Below are 14465 nucleotides of genomic sequence, written 5' to 3' on the forward strand. Positions count from 1 at the left end.
TGCTGAGCCTAGAAAAAACTCCGGGGAAGAAGGCTGCAGGGTTATCTCTCTCGGAAGGAGGAAGAGGCTTCCCGCGTTACAGGCCCTAAGGGACAGAACCAGAACTGGGACCACCGGATGGGAGATACACACAGACCGGGATTCGTAAAGGTAAAGCTTTTTTGTTATTAAAAAACGTGGGGAGGCTAGCTGTTGGAATTTCCTATTGCTGTCACAGAATGTGGTCAAGCAACGCAGGCATGAGGGGTTATCACGAATGGGGACGTTGGGCCAAATGACCTTTAGGCCCCTTCTGGCCCTTGGGACTTTGTGTTTGTTTGGTCACTGTATATCCTTCTTAAATTCCTGCTTATTTGTGGAGTATCTGCCTGAATGCTGTGCAAACCTGCACGTATATACACATACATGCAAAACCCCCCCCCCCCAACAACAACAACCAGTTTCCAGTTTTTTTTCCTCAAACTAGGATGTAAAAAATTTGGATTTAAATTTTTTGAATGATATGGGTTTAGGGTGCTTAATTTTGAGGTATGTGAGATATATATGCATATCACTTTGCAATCAATTTCTGCAAGTTTTTCCTCAAATAAGGATGTGAAAATTCAGGATTATAATTTTTTAAAAATCTATTATTTTAGCTGTGATTTATTTTTACTTGTGTGTTAGATAACAAATACATCAAGATCACCTTCTCTACAGCTTTTTCTTCTAATTAGAAACTTAAAATTTCAGGTTATAATTTTTAAAATTAAGTTAAACTCTTAGGTTGTTTCTTCCTTTTTAATTGCCTGACTTTTAGATATATATTTACAAATTATCTCCCTTTAATTGTCTGACATTACTATAACAAATATATTTAAATTTTTATTTAAAATTTTTCAAACACAAAGTATGTAAAATGGTATAATGTCCTCCATATGTTCATCACTAGATTTACCAATTACTAACATTTTGCCTTATTTGCTTCCTCTATTTTTTTTGCAGGGGGTGGGATTAAGTACTTAAGTAATGTACTTCTTGACATTTAACTATTAAACATTTCAGTAGTCATGTCTAATAAAATTAACAAATTAACTATAATTAGTTTAAATAATACCTTAATATCACTTAATACCTAGTTCATATTCAAATTTGACAGATGTAGTTTTCTTTGATTTGCTACATGGTTTTGAAATTTACAAGTCAGAAACTACGAGGCTTTAAATTTTTTATGAGCTAGATATGCAGTGAAAAGCACTGCATGAGTTATTCAATAGTTTTTAAAAATTGTGTTAGACATGGCTTTCTCCAAAATGTTTATGCGTTTCTATATTCCAGAAAAGTTGAGAAAATTGTAACCTCTATTTAGTCATGTTAGCATCTTGCCGTATTTGATTTTGCATGTGTGCAGAAATAGTATCTGTAAAATCACTTGTAAGCAAACTGAAGATTTAACAGTTTACCTCCAAACACTTCAGAAATTTATGACATGCCCTGTGTTTAAACCACACAATTAAAAAATATAAATGTGTATTTTCTTCTTAAATTTTAACTTAGGCAAACTATTTATGTTAGATTGCAAAATCTATTTTTTAGATAGTCTGAATTGACTATAAGGATATTTAAAATGATCTCATTGCTTTAATGACCTGAGAAAGATTTTTAAATGGCCAGATTAATACAAATACGTAACATTTTCAGTGGTATGACTGACATATATAAATATAGAAAAATACAGAAAATATTTTTTAATGTTCTGACTTAAACATGCATTTTTAGTTAGATTTAGAAATCTATTTTCAAAAAAACTGGGTTAGCTAAATGTATATGCACAGTTGCTAACATATCTATTTTTCCAAACTGCATACTTTAGCTATCCATATTTAATTATTTTACTTAGCTTATGTATTTTTTAAAAATTGCCTAAGTTAGTAAATCATTTTAAAAAGCGATTTGACGCTGAGGTGCAGTTTTGAAAGCCTTCCCGTCTCTCAGACACTAGGTTCTTTAACTGTCTGCCTTAATGGTTAAAAAAAAAAAAAAAAAAAAAAAAAACCTCACGTTACCCAAAGGTGTGTTGAACCTTATATGATTAAAATTTAAAAACAAACAATATGTTTTTCAATTAAAACTGAAAACCCTGGAAACATTAACCTTAGTTTTAGTTCTGCCCCCCCCCCCCAATAAATAGCATAAAATCAAGTCAATAAGGAATATGCAGTTCTGATTTAACATAACTAAAGTTCCCTTGAGGAATTTTATTCATTCAATTTCTACTCTCTTATTTGGTGGCTTATTTCAGGATACTCTTTTCAAAATTAGCACTAGAATTAGCCTGTTTCAGTGCTAACAGAGATCTTTACATTTTGTGTAATGCCATTTCTTTTAGTTTATAAATGTAAAAAAAAAATCTCCAAATTCTTAAGTAAATGAAAACCCAAACACACTCTGTCCGTTTTCTATGCTTTTTCCCTTGAGTTTACATGCTTTCATTTCTATAACTGCTTACACGTTTAAAATTGCTTTCCTATGATCAATATGGCCAAAGACATTTCCCACTTGTGATTTACTAAAAGGAAAAATTGTCTTTGTAGACGCTGTCTTTGTAGACATGTCGACGATCATGACACATGGCATAATTTTTCTGAAGCATGAAGAAAAAATTAAAAGGCAATACAGTTCCTAAGAGGTGAGGTAAGTATGGGATTTCCAAAACTGTATATTTCAAGTATAATCCCCAAGAATCTGGTTTAGGGATGACTATTCCCTCATGCTCCAGTGCTGCTGCTATTCAAACCTTGCCTGTCTACAGCAGGTAGCCTCCTATAACAACTAGTTTCATAACTTCACGCTTCAATTAAAGATATTACAGAGCTAATAATCACTGTCTTGTACAGATCATTCAGACCTGCCCCATTGTTTAACATAGCAGTAAACTGAGTCTCAGAAAGGGAAAGTTGGCCCCCATTAAAAACAAAAAAAAACAGGACCTCCCTAAAAAACTCTACTGCTAGGCTAAAAGGTTCTGTTTAATAAAATAAAAAAATATGTCCTGTTTTGGGGGCTTAATTTTCACATACACATTATGTTTTTTAAAAAAGTTCAAATGGAGAGGAAAGCTTAATTTCCTGTCTGGGAAATGGAAAATGAAGAGCCTAGCACCTTACATTCTCACAAACACAAGCCCCCAGGAAAAACAGTGAAGCAATTATTCATCAGGAACGCGGCCACATAGAGAGGGCTGCGAGACCATTAAAAGAAAATGGGCAGAAAGGAAAAAACCAAAACAACACAACTCCTTCCTTTCGTGGGGGAGGGAGTCGTTCATTTGCAAGGATTAAAGTCCGCTTTCCACCAACCCAGCCGCTAGAGCCAAACCGAGGCTCACTATTGGGGGGGGAAGGGGGGATGAAAACAAAACGCAACAAAAAGAAGGTTTCAGAAAGGCACAGCGCTTCCAAATCTTAGTGTTAAAACATATGTAAATTGCAGGCAGCCGGTCGTGCAGTGACGCCGGGAGGGGGGCGGGGGTGCTACGGAAGTGAGGAGAGAGAGCCAGGCAGAGGTGGAGCGGACCTAATACGGGTTTTTCCCCATCCTGGGTTTTAGATGCCCCTTGACCCTAGCCAAGAGATCTTACACTTCCGTATTAGTCTTATTATTCTTATCTTCTTTTTTTAAACAGAGAGACAGACAGAGACAGACAGACAGGCAGAGCCGCAGTGCACACACACGGTGCGTGTGTCGGAGAGGCCGCCGGGAGACTCACCGCAGCAATGCTACGTGAATGCAGAGGACTGGAGGTGGTGTGACTACTCACTTGCTCAGCTAACAGCTGCCGGTTTTGGATGGAATTATTCCGCAACAACAAGAAAGCGTCGGTTAAACGCCTGGTGGCCATGTCTCACCCTTTGTGACCCCCCGCTCAGGGGACCCCAGCCCACTTATAATCCAGATTTATTCAGTTTCTTGGCCCTGGCCAGCCCACCCTTTCACAGAAACCTCTCCTGACGACGCCTCAGGCTTGAAGCCAAAAAGGCAGCAGCTTCGAGCTTCGACAAAGCGCAGAGACCCCTCCCCAAATAACCACCTAGGCTTTCCAATTGTCTAATCCCCCTACCCAAGGCCTGCCTTCGATCTCTAAGCACATGAATCCCCCCAATCCTTGCTTAGTGAGCAAATGTCCTAGAGACCCCTCCCCAATCCAACCTTGGATCTACAAGCGTCTAATTCGCCAATCCGGGTCTGGAGTGGGAGGCTCTGAAGCCCCCTACTCTCCTTAGTCTGTAACAACCACAAAGGTTTTTTTTCCCTGTGCTTAACTTGGTTCTTAAGCGAACAGGCAGTGCCCTGAGGCCTGGCTCTGACTCAGTTTCTCCACCAGAGGCCTAGTTTAGGTCCTCTTTAGACAACTTGAGACAGGCCAGGGCCCTGAACTTTTAGGGTGTCTGCTGCTGCCTTCTTGGGCTTTGTCTGAGCCTGCTAAGGCCCGACCTCCTGACCCTTTCCTTTCCTGGGCGGCCTGGTCCTTCACTGCCAGCAAACTTCAGGCCTCCAGGAGGACAGCAGGGCATGCCTCCCCGGCCTTCTCACTCCTCTTCTCCGGCTCCCTCCATCCCGGGATCAAACTGCAGCTCAGTCCCAGGCCGTTTCCGTGCTACGGTCCCGTTTTCTGTCGTTCCCCCGGCCCTCTTCCTGTCCGTCTCTCGCGGGTGCCCCCCTGCGACGCTCACAAGCCTTGCTAGCAACGTTCCGGGCGCGGGAGCTCCCTGCCCCTCTGCCCCGGGACACTGGGAGCGCTCCGCCCTCTCCAGAGGTTCTCCCGGGGCGCCCGGTCTCCCCGTCCCCCAGCGGGCCCAGGCGCTGGGAGCAGGCGAGAGGGCCGCCCCGAGCCTCAGGAGCGTGGCCCCTAAGCCCCAAACCTCTGCCAGGGGTCTTGGCGCCTACATTAGAGTGGAAGTTGTGCGGCAGGCAAATTTGGGCTCTTTTCAGAAAGTTTTGGGCGCGGGGAGCTGGGGCGGGAGCGGAAAAGTTGGAGACGACTGCCTCTGCAGGCCAAGCACGCTCCACTGCAGGCGGCGAGCGCGCTCGCCTTTTTTTTTTTTTTTTTTTTGGGCCTTTTTTTTTTTTTTTAACTCTGAAAAAAAAATGATGTATCCGAAAAACAACCAGAAAAAAAAAAAAAAAAAAAAAAAAAAAGGGAAAAAAGGAAGCTTGAGCTCCAGGCCGCTGCGGCCGTGCACCACAGCAGCCGGGGGTCCTGAGGGGCTCCCACCCACCCTCCCCAGCTGCCACTTTCTGTAGGGGGCACTGCAGGGTTGTGCAATCTCAAGTGGAAAGTTCCCCGAAAACTTTGACGCCCCCCACCCCCAATAAACTTCGTCCTCTCCCTGGGCCCGTGCGCCCGCATGCTGGGCCCTGGCCCCGTAAACCCCGCGTCCCTGGCCTGGTCTCCCGCGACTGGCCTGGCCTGGGGGCAGCAGCGCACCCCAACACACCACCCGGGGGGATTCACCGGCCCGGGGGGATTCAAACTGGGGGCCTCGCGGGGCCGCGCCGGGCTCCAGCCGCCCGGGCGAGCGCGTGGCGACCAGGGCAGGCGGCCGCCCCGCCGAGGCCCTCGCCCCGCTCCCCGCCACCGCGGGGCCTGAGCCCCAGGGGGTGGGCACCCGAGCGGTCGGGGTCGCGCGGAGGGCCGGCCGCGTGTCTCGGCCCCGGGCCTGGCAGGGCCGGCTTCCCGCGTCCCGGGCGAGCCGGGCGCCCGCGGGGCTGCGGGCAGGGCTCCCGGGACTGGGGTTTTAACAAAGGGACGTCGCCCTGCAGCCCCCCGAGCGGGCCTCGCGCCTGCCTTTGTTTCTGCATCGAACAAACTTTGCCCACGCGTGTGTTCGTGGCGGCCCCGCGTGCCGAGCGCGGGGCTGGCGAAGCGGGGCGCGCACGCAGAGACCCCGGGCCGGGTGCCGGCTCGCCGAGGGCGCCGGCGGACAGCGGCCCCCGCGGGGCGCAGGCGGGAGGGACCCCGCGGCGCCGGGGAAGGAAAGGGCTGGGGACCCCACCATCGCCACCACCACCACCGCTGCCGCCACCATGTGCTTTTTCTCTAACGCAGAATGCTCCCTTGCGCCGGGTGTGCCACTCACAATCAACATGAACAATTTCTTTGAGGCAAATGGCAAAACGCATGAAATAAAATAAAATAAATGACAATAAAAAGAGCCGAGCGGCGCCGGGCGAGTTAATCGCGAGGACGGGCTGCGGCTGCCGCGCCGCCGGAGCTGGGCGCTCGCCCGCGGACCTCGCGGCGGCGGAGCGGCTCGGCGGCACCGAACCTGGGCGCGGGGCTGCGGGGGCGTGCGGGCGGCCCTCCCGAGACAGAGACCCCGCGGGGGCAGAGCCGGGGAGCCCGTGCGTGGACCCCCGGGGTTCAGCGCGACACCCCGGGGGGGAAAAATGTGCCGAATGAGGGAGAGTTTTGTCCCCACTCCCCGGCCGAGTCCCCCAGCACGGTGAGCTCTGACCCCAGGCACACGACCAAGCCCCTTCCCCCCCCCGCCCCCTCGGGGGACATGTATCGTCAATAACAACTGAGCCGTTGGCGGTGAGAACACCAGGTTGGGAACGTGGCCCCTCTCTGCTCCCTTCTCGGGAGCGCGCGTCACCTCGCGACGCAGGGACTTGTTTACTTCTCCCGGCGCTCTCCCCCAGGCTGGAACGTGATCTTCTTCCCACGCAGACACCGTGTTTTATTCATCTTTGTACCCACTACCATCTCATCTGGCTTGGAACAGGCTTCGGATAAATGTTTTTGAAATATGTTCATGAATGAATTAGAGGCCCGAGATTTAGTCCCCAAACTCCCTGACCTCCCTCGAGTGACTTTAAGCCTTTAGAGTACTTATCTGTTGAGAAAGACAAAAAAAAAAAAAATGTGGGGTTTTCATAATCCTGGTAATCCATGCCCTGTCTACCTCTCAGGGGTTATTGTGAAGATCAAATAAGATAAGTGAAAACATTTTGTAAACTACCAGGTGCTGAACAAATATCATATAGGATGGTTATTCATTCATTCCCTCTGTTCGTGAAGCTTAAGCAAGTAATTCCTGATCTTGTGTTTCAGCAGATGGTGGTCGCCTTTCCTGGTCAGTCTTAAATATTTATTGCAGGACAATCTCATTCTTACATTTAGGAAATCAATCAAGCTTCCATTTCTTTGAGCAAAATGAACAGTGCTTGCACACATAAATAACGGGAGAAAAATCCTTATATTCCCCAAACAGCCACCCCCAAATAACCCAAGAGCCCAACAGCAGGGAGATCATGAAAAATCCAAGAGATTGGCATAGCAACCCACCGGCAGCATTGTGCAGCTATAAGCCGGCTGGGTCCAAGCATGCGATTGTGTGTGCAAGATGGTGTTAGGTGAGAAGAAGGGAGCCTGAGAGGGCATGCACACGGCCGCCGTCATGTCCATGTACGCCCTGACCCACATTGGAAGGGAGCTGGGGCAGGATGTAAATCATTACATTTGAATGTTCCTTGGCTGTTTTATTTTCCTGTCAAGTGGCTTAAGCTTGATTTTTTTTTTTTTTTAAGCATTCCCTCATGGCCAAGTATGTGTTTCCTTGGAATTGAAATCTAGGTTGATGGTTTTATATTTTAAAAGCTTTCATTGTGACTCATTCTTGGCCTGGGATAGGGTTCTGTGATACTCCTTAAGCTTAAAGAGCCCCGGTGTCCGGTTTCTTGGGCTTTGTACCCACTTTCTAACATTTTGCCAATGGATCCAAGAAATCACTTTTGGGGACAAGTATTTCATTGTCTTCTCGTCGTCCTAATCAAGGCAGAAGGGAACCCCAATGAGGCCAGGCCATGGCAGGGGCAGGGGCAGGCTTATTACATGCTGAGAGGGTAGTGGTTAGACAAAACAGTTGGTCATTCGTGCCCTTCAGTGAAGAAGTTTGGAGGAGACAGGGCTTGTGAGGCCCTCACAAGGGCTCAGCTCAGCGTGAGCCCTGCACAAGCGGGAGGTGTGTTTCATGGCAGCAGCAGTCTTGCTGCTGGAAAGCGCACGTGGGCCCCACTCTCCCTGGAAGGCAGCACAGACTCCAAAGAGGAGGGCGTGGTAGAGGGAACTGGACACCATCTAGACACATTTTCGACATTCTTCTTCCATGGTGTGAGAATCCCATGTGTCTGCAAGGTACTGTCGTGTGAAATAGGAGCTTAAACAGTCTCAAATGGACGCCTTTTAGCTTTGGCCTTTCTAGCACCTGTAGAGAGACAGATGGTCATTCTTTTATCAAGATGAGCAGCACACGCCCCCAAGCCTAATAGATGTCTCATTTGCACAGATCTGACATAACAGGCAGGTTGGGGCTGGGTTCAGGTAACAGGAGCTTTGCATTCTGTCTCATTTAATATTTCCTCAACACCTTGAGTCTTTCCAACCTCAGAAAACACCCCACCTCTGTCTGTTTGTAGCCATGATGCCTCTCCCGAGCAGGGGGACTCTGGAGAGAGGAAACAGTTTTGTTTTGTCCAGACTCCATTAGCTTTTACACAAGACAGTAGGCATTTTGAAAACCTACCAGTGGCTGTGCCTGTCTCTTGCCCGGCTCTGCTAAAAAGGATGAAACAGAGAAAAACTCCTGCCTTCAGGGAATTTGCATCTCTGCTGCTTCTGCCCAGATTCTGCTTCTCGTCATGCACATTTTTCCTACAGCCTCCTAACAACCACTCATCTCTTCCCGCTTCACCCTGCAGCCACAGTGACCTTTCCAAAGCACAAATCTGATCATGTCACTGCCTGATTGAGGCCCTGAAACAGCTCCCTCTGGCCCATACCAGCCGATCTCAAATGACGTTCGGCAGAAAACAGGTGCTCTCTAAGCTGAAGCAAGCTGGGCCATCACTAATATTAACTAATGATAGTCTTTTCTTGGTTGGCAGAAAAATATTAAGCTAATTGATGGAATAGTCTCCATCTTAAGTGTTTCTCTGCTCGCCTTCCCTTAAGCCTGCAATCCAAGCTACCACTCGGCTGTATTTGAATATAATTCTATCTATCTCTGATTGATCCCCAAATCACGAATTTCACTACAATTTTTTTCATGCATCGCTATTTCCTGGTGTTCCGCATGTGGGTGCTCTGTGTTCTCTACAGGGTGGAATGCCCCCCTGGGACAAAAGGCTGGCATTCAACGCCCTGCCCAACAGGCCCCACCCAAGTGGTGAGCTTTCACCTTCCTAGGACTCAGTTCACTTGCTTTTCTCTGCTTAGGATGGGGTCTTCCCCCTTCTGCTTGGCGAACTCTTCCTTCAAGACTTGGCACCACCCACCGTCCAGCGTAGTAAGTGTTTGTGGAATGGATGCAGGGGTGGGTTGATACACGAAAAGATGAGATGAAATATATCAAGTACCAGAGAATACCAGACAGTGAAGACTCAATGTGGGTGTCCTGTACAGAGAGTATGGCAGTCTCTCTGCCCTCACTCAACGTTCTAGAGCCACACTGGCCTTCTTAGCATTTGCTGTTCCTCCTTCCCGGGTACTTCATGTGACTGGCTCTTTCTCATGATGCCTGACTCAGTCCATTTCCTATGAAGTAGCCCTCCTACCTTGTCCATGGTGTTAGAAGAGGACGACTCTGCTCTCCCAGGGCCCTGTGTCCATCATGCCATGTGTCCATGCTTGGTCAACTTCAAGACTCAAACAATGTCTTAACATCGTGGCTTTGGGCTTTGAGGCCAAGAAAGAGGCCTCTTTGGTAACAGCATATGCCAGCAAAGCATATCTGCAATCTACTTTTTTTTTTTTCCAGGATGATGTTGACACATGTGTACTCAAATAAATCAACCTTCCCATCCTAACCATCTCCCTTGGCAGGAACAATAAGTGGATGTGCCAAGCCAGGACTGACCTGGACGACTCAACCCTTGAAAAATATAAAGGAAATCATTGTGTTTTCACGCTAGCAGGTATTGAGACACAGCCAGCTCATCTGTTTCTAGTTTTTGTTGGTTTTTTTTTTTCCCATGGCCATAACCACCGACCTGTTCTTGGTAATTTGTGTGATATGCAAGTGCAGGGCTGGGCTAAAGTCTTCTCCAGATGCTACTCTTGTAACCAGCAGCCTCTCATTAGCCACATGGCCATGTCTGGGTCAGGACCCCTTTGGTTGCAAGTGACAGAACCCAAATCAAATTGACTTAAGCTTAAAAGCAAATGTGTTGGTCCAAATAACTAAAAAAAAGTCTAGGCCTAGCTGGATCCAGGGGGTAAAAAAACGTCAGCAAGAGTCTCTATTTCTCAGCTCTTCCTTTCCCTGTGTTGGTGTCATTCTCAAGCCCGGGGGTGGCAAATTGATGTCTGGAAGCTCTGCCCTGGTGTCTCACAGCACAGCAACCCCAGCAGGACGGTTTCAAAAGTCCTAGAATTAACTCTCATTGGCCTGTCATCAGTCACATCCTTTTGTCTGAATTCTAATCTGTGGCCAGAAAGGAGTGATTATCAGATTGGCCAGGTTTGGGTCACGTGACCACTTCTGACCCCAAGGGGGAAGGATGGCAGGGTCAGATCCATCCAAACAAAATGGACTGCAGATTTACCTTTTTTGAAATCAGTATGTTGAAGAAAAGGGACACTGAGTGCTCAAATGCAACAGATTTCTGCCTTAGGCTGGTTTTCAATCCACTCTGTGCCCTTTATACACTGCCATATGCCTCTCCTTAAAACTCCTGTGCCTCTTGCTTCTGGAACTTTGGTCATAACTGGTTCTCCTCCTTGGTAATCTGTGGCCCAGCCCCCAAATGCCAATTTCCCCCAATGGTTAGCCCTTGCTTTTCTGTCACCCATGGTTGCAGGTACTACCTACCTATGGGCCTCCTGCACAAATTGCATCTCTCATCCTGGGCATCCTGTGCGGACTTCCAGCTTTCAGCTGCACAGAGCTGCCCAGCGGTGAGCCACTGGCTGCCTCTCTGAGCATGCTCCTCCCCCATTCCTCGGCTTTGGTAATGGCACCCCTAAATACAGCCACCCTAGCTCCAGTTCACCCCGCCACCTGCCAATATACCATCCATGACCACAGCGTGAAAGATTCTGCATCCTAAATATCAACGGTCTGCTCCCCTGTCCATCTCCACTGCTCTCGTCACCTCTTTTGCCTGGGAAATTGCAGCAGCAGCCTGTCCAGCTGGTCTCCAACCTCCAATGCTGGTCTCTAAACCATCGGCTTTCTAAAAAGATCAATCTGTTCATGTTCCTCTCCTGATGAGATATCTCCTCTCTCTCCCTACTGCCTACTAGAAGAAGTTAACCCTTTAACTTTGCCTCTAAAAGCGTGATGTGCCCCGAGGGTGCTCCAGCCACCTCTAATCTTATGCCCTGTAGAAACTTCACTGCACACTGTGCTCACCACCTCTGTCTTTTCTTGTCTTTGGTATCTTCTACCTGGAGGACCTCCCTCTACTTCCAGCCCACTCCCACCCCCTTCTCCTGGAACATTCTCGCTTATCTTTCAAGATCAAGCTCTAATATCACGGGTGAAATCTCCCTCCCTAGTGCCCCCGGACCACATCAGTCACTTCTGCTTCTTGGAGCACAAAGCATGGTGTCCATAAGTGGCTTGCAGGACACACCACCTGCCTTCTGCCGATCTGCTTTCATACCTCTCTCCCCCCCTGGGTGGGGAACATATGGAGGGCAGGCAGCAGCCCCTCATCTCTGTGCCCACCCCTTGTACGTGACCAAATGAATGAGGAGAGCATGGAAGAGATGACTTTAGGGCCTGCTGCCACGCACTGGGGGCCATCAGTAGGCTCAACTGCCTTGAGGGTGTTAGGGTTAATGAGAAGGTTGTATATACCAAGGACAAGAGAGAAAATTTCCACTTGACGTTTTGTCTCCCATTGGCACACGCCCCCTCCTCCTTCTGAACGGCCAACTCATCCTTAGCTGGCAGCCTAAATCAATTTGAGCCTCAAGGTTGGATTGTTGGTGATAAACACATGTCTCTTGCTTCCTCTTTCTCTCTTCTTTTTTTTCTTCCAAAGTTCAGTTCTAAACCCAATTAAATGTTTCCTTTGACTCTGTTAGCTGTGACTTAGCTATGCTACCCCGATGGGATCAACAGCCTGCTTCATGTCTTTGTGATAGAAATAAAGGCTGATCAAGTCAGACTTGTGTCAAACTCTCTCTGGAAGAGTGACTGGACGTGGGGTCCGGGGGAAGCCCACCCGGCTCTCTCTGGGTGCTCCATTTCTCCTGAGGAGCCAGTGGTTCCAGGAGCTCACAACACATGTTGCGAGTGTCTTCCAAAGGAGGGACTTCCAAAGCAGAGGTGTTTGGGGAGGTCCTGGAGGACTTTAGAGTGATAGACATGATGTGCTGAGAGTGGTTCTTGCAAAAGTCCCCACCTGAGTAGGCTGGGGTAGAAAGGAGAGGAGCCTCAGGCTTCTCTATGTGGTGTGTGTCTTCCACTATGACAGTCGTCAGCACTGGGGTTTTTAGCACCTCGTGGGTGCCCCAGGGACAATTTCCAGTAGTCAGCATTGGGATATGACTCAATCAATGAAGGAACCAATTGATTTAGCAACGCAGAAGTATCGAACAGTTACCACGAGCCCAGCATTGTGGGAAATGCAAGAGTTATATAAGACACTGCTCTCAAAGAACTCACAGTCTAGCTGGGGACACAAAATCAACAGACGGGAAACAATTAGTGAGCAATGGAGCTTGAAAAAATATGCCAAAGTGACTATAAAGGCAGCAGCAGTTCGGAAAAGGGAGAGATGATATTTCAACGAAAGCTTCCTTCGTGGAGGAGGTAGGGGGAGACCTGTGTCTTGAAGGACAGCAAAGGGCTTCCGAAAGGGAAGGGCATTTCAGACAGGGGATGGTAGGAGCAACAGGACTCGGAATAGGGCAGGTGAGGGACAGGGAGGTAGCCTGACCGAGCTGGGTGAGCATGGATACATAAGTTAGAGTGGTCCAAGATTTGGAACCCCCAAAAGTCAGGGGTTTAAATGTGATGTTCATTCAATTCACAAACATTTATTATCTACGGTGTGTCAGATACTGTGAGTTGCGCTGGCGATTCAGAGATGAACAAGACCCAAGTCAGACGCATCAATATCTTATGACAAGTGTTACAGGGGAGGCATGTACCAGGTGCCCAGAAGCCAAAGAGGGTCACCCAGCCAACCCAACTTAGTAAAGATTTAGGTGGGCTTCTTGGAGGAGGTGATATTTATGCTTAATTCTGTAGAGCACTAGAAGTTGGCCAGGTGTAGAAGGGGCAGAGGCATGGTCTAGTCTTGTATTATATAAGGGTGTTCGCTGCAATGTTGTTTATCCTAGTGAAAAATGGAACACAATCTCAACACCCAGCAAAAAAGCAACCAGTTAAATCAATTATGGTCCACTCCTATGGAATTCCATGCAGCCTTTAAAAAGAATAAAGAAGTTCTGTATATTTTGACTTGGAAAGATCTCTGAGATATAGTGTTAAGATAAAAAAACACAAGATCCAGAAAAAAAAAATATATATATAGTATGCTATCTTTCATGTGAGAAAAAAAAAGAAATATGTATTTTGTTGGTAAATGACTAGACCATCTCTGGAAAGAGACAAAAGAAATGTGGACTAATAGCTATTCCCAGAAGAGGGAACTGAGGAAGGAACACAGATGAGGTTCTAACTCTGTCTGGTGTGGAATGATTCCTAAAGGAGATATTGCTGACAGGTTGAATCTTAGAAGGTGCTACGGGTTACCCAGGCAGATGGGCGAGGAATAGTATTCCGGACAGAGGGGAGGGTCCAAATGAGCCCGCGCTGTTTAGAGACCCTTAAGGGATCAGGAGGCAGGTGGACTGGGATAGGCGGATGGGCAGGCGGAGGCTGGACCACAAAGAGATCGGCGTGCCAGAGTAAGGAGTTCACACTTTCGTCCCAAACCACTCCCTCGCTCCATCTGTGCGTGCCGATGTGGACATGCCGCAATGGCTTTGAGATGCATTGACTTGGCCAGGCTCGCCTACCTGTCCTAGAACCCTCTTTCTCGTATGTTGACACTGAGGAAGGGCCACAGGGGAGATTCTTGCAAGATTTGGGAGGCATTTTTTGTAGTTGACACATCTTGTTGCCGATCTGCTGACTCGCCTTGTCGGCGCGCGGGGGCTGCGACCACACCTGCAACCTCTGCCTGCATCTTCTTTCTGGTTTTTGACGCCTGGCCAAGTGTATACGCTCAGCTCGGGAATGAAGGGCTCGGCTTCTGCAGGACAGCCTTGTGACCACGCTGGAAGGCAAGAGGAACAGTCGTCTGTTGTCTGGGGCTGTTGCTAATGCTCACGGGTTCCAGCTTGTTCTTAACCCCTGCTTACATCCACCTGCCCCCCAACTGCCTGTCCTGTGTGCCGCGGGCAGCAGCACCCCACGCGACACACGGCCTTCCAAAGACGGCTCAGCCAGCTCCCACAAATG

The 14465-nt window shown here is 47.9% G+C and overlaps 1 protein-coding gene and 2 long non-coding RNA genes across 4 annotated transcripts in view; 2 read left to right on the plus strand and 1 right to left on the minus strand.

The window, feature by feature from the left end:
* On the plus strand, nt 1–3752 carry LOC109729713 (uncharacterized). Its single transcript, XR_002221927.2, has 3 exons — nt 1–150; nt 2574–2673; nt 3665–3752. It is a non-coding gene; the product is annotated as an uncharacterized LOC109729713 (long non-coding RNA).
* The window catches only part of STX16 (syntaxin 16), a 56393-nt gene extending 51729 nt beyond the window's left edge, over nt 1–4664 (minus strand). Inside the window, exon 1 of one of the 2 annotated variants that reach the window (XM_012770443.3) lies at nt 3749–4664. In XM_012770443.3, the coding sequence (XP_012625897.1) occupies nt 3749–3880 (132 nt within the window). In that variant the 5' untranslated portion in view covers nt 3881–4664. The remainder of the gene's footprint in view (nt 1–3748) is intronic. The other variant, XM_012770445.3, reaches the window with a different exon arrangement.
* Nucleotides 4665–6340: 1676 nt separating this feature from the next.
* LOC105874553 (uncharacterized) lies at nt 6341–12120 on the plus strand. The gene is made up of 4 exons (XR_001155542.2): nt 6341–6485; nt 9260–9329; nt 9801–9957; nt 10843–12120. It is a non-coding gene; the product is annotated as an uncharacterized LOC105874553 (long non-coding RNA).
* The last annotated feature ends 2345 nt before the right edge of the window (nt 12121–14465 follow it).

This window comes from Microcebus murinus, chromosome 16 (assembly GCF_040939455.1).
Source record: "Microcebus murinus isolate Inina chromosome 16, M.murinus_Inina_mat1.0, whole genome shotgun sequence".
Taxonomy (NCBI): domain Eukaryota; kingdom Metazoa; phylum Chordata; class Mammalia; order Primates; family Cheirogaleidae; genus Microcebus; species Microcebus murinus.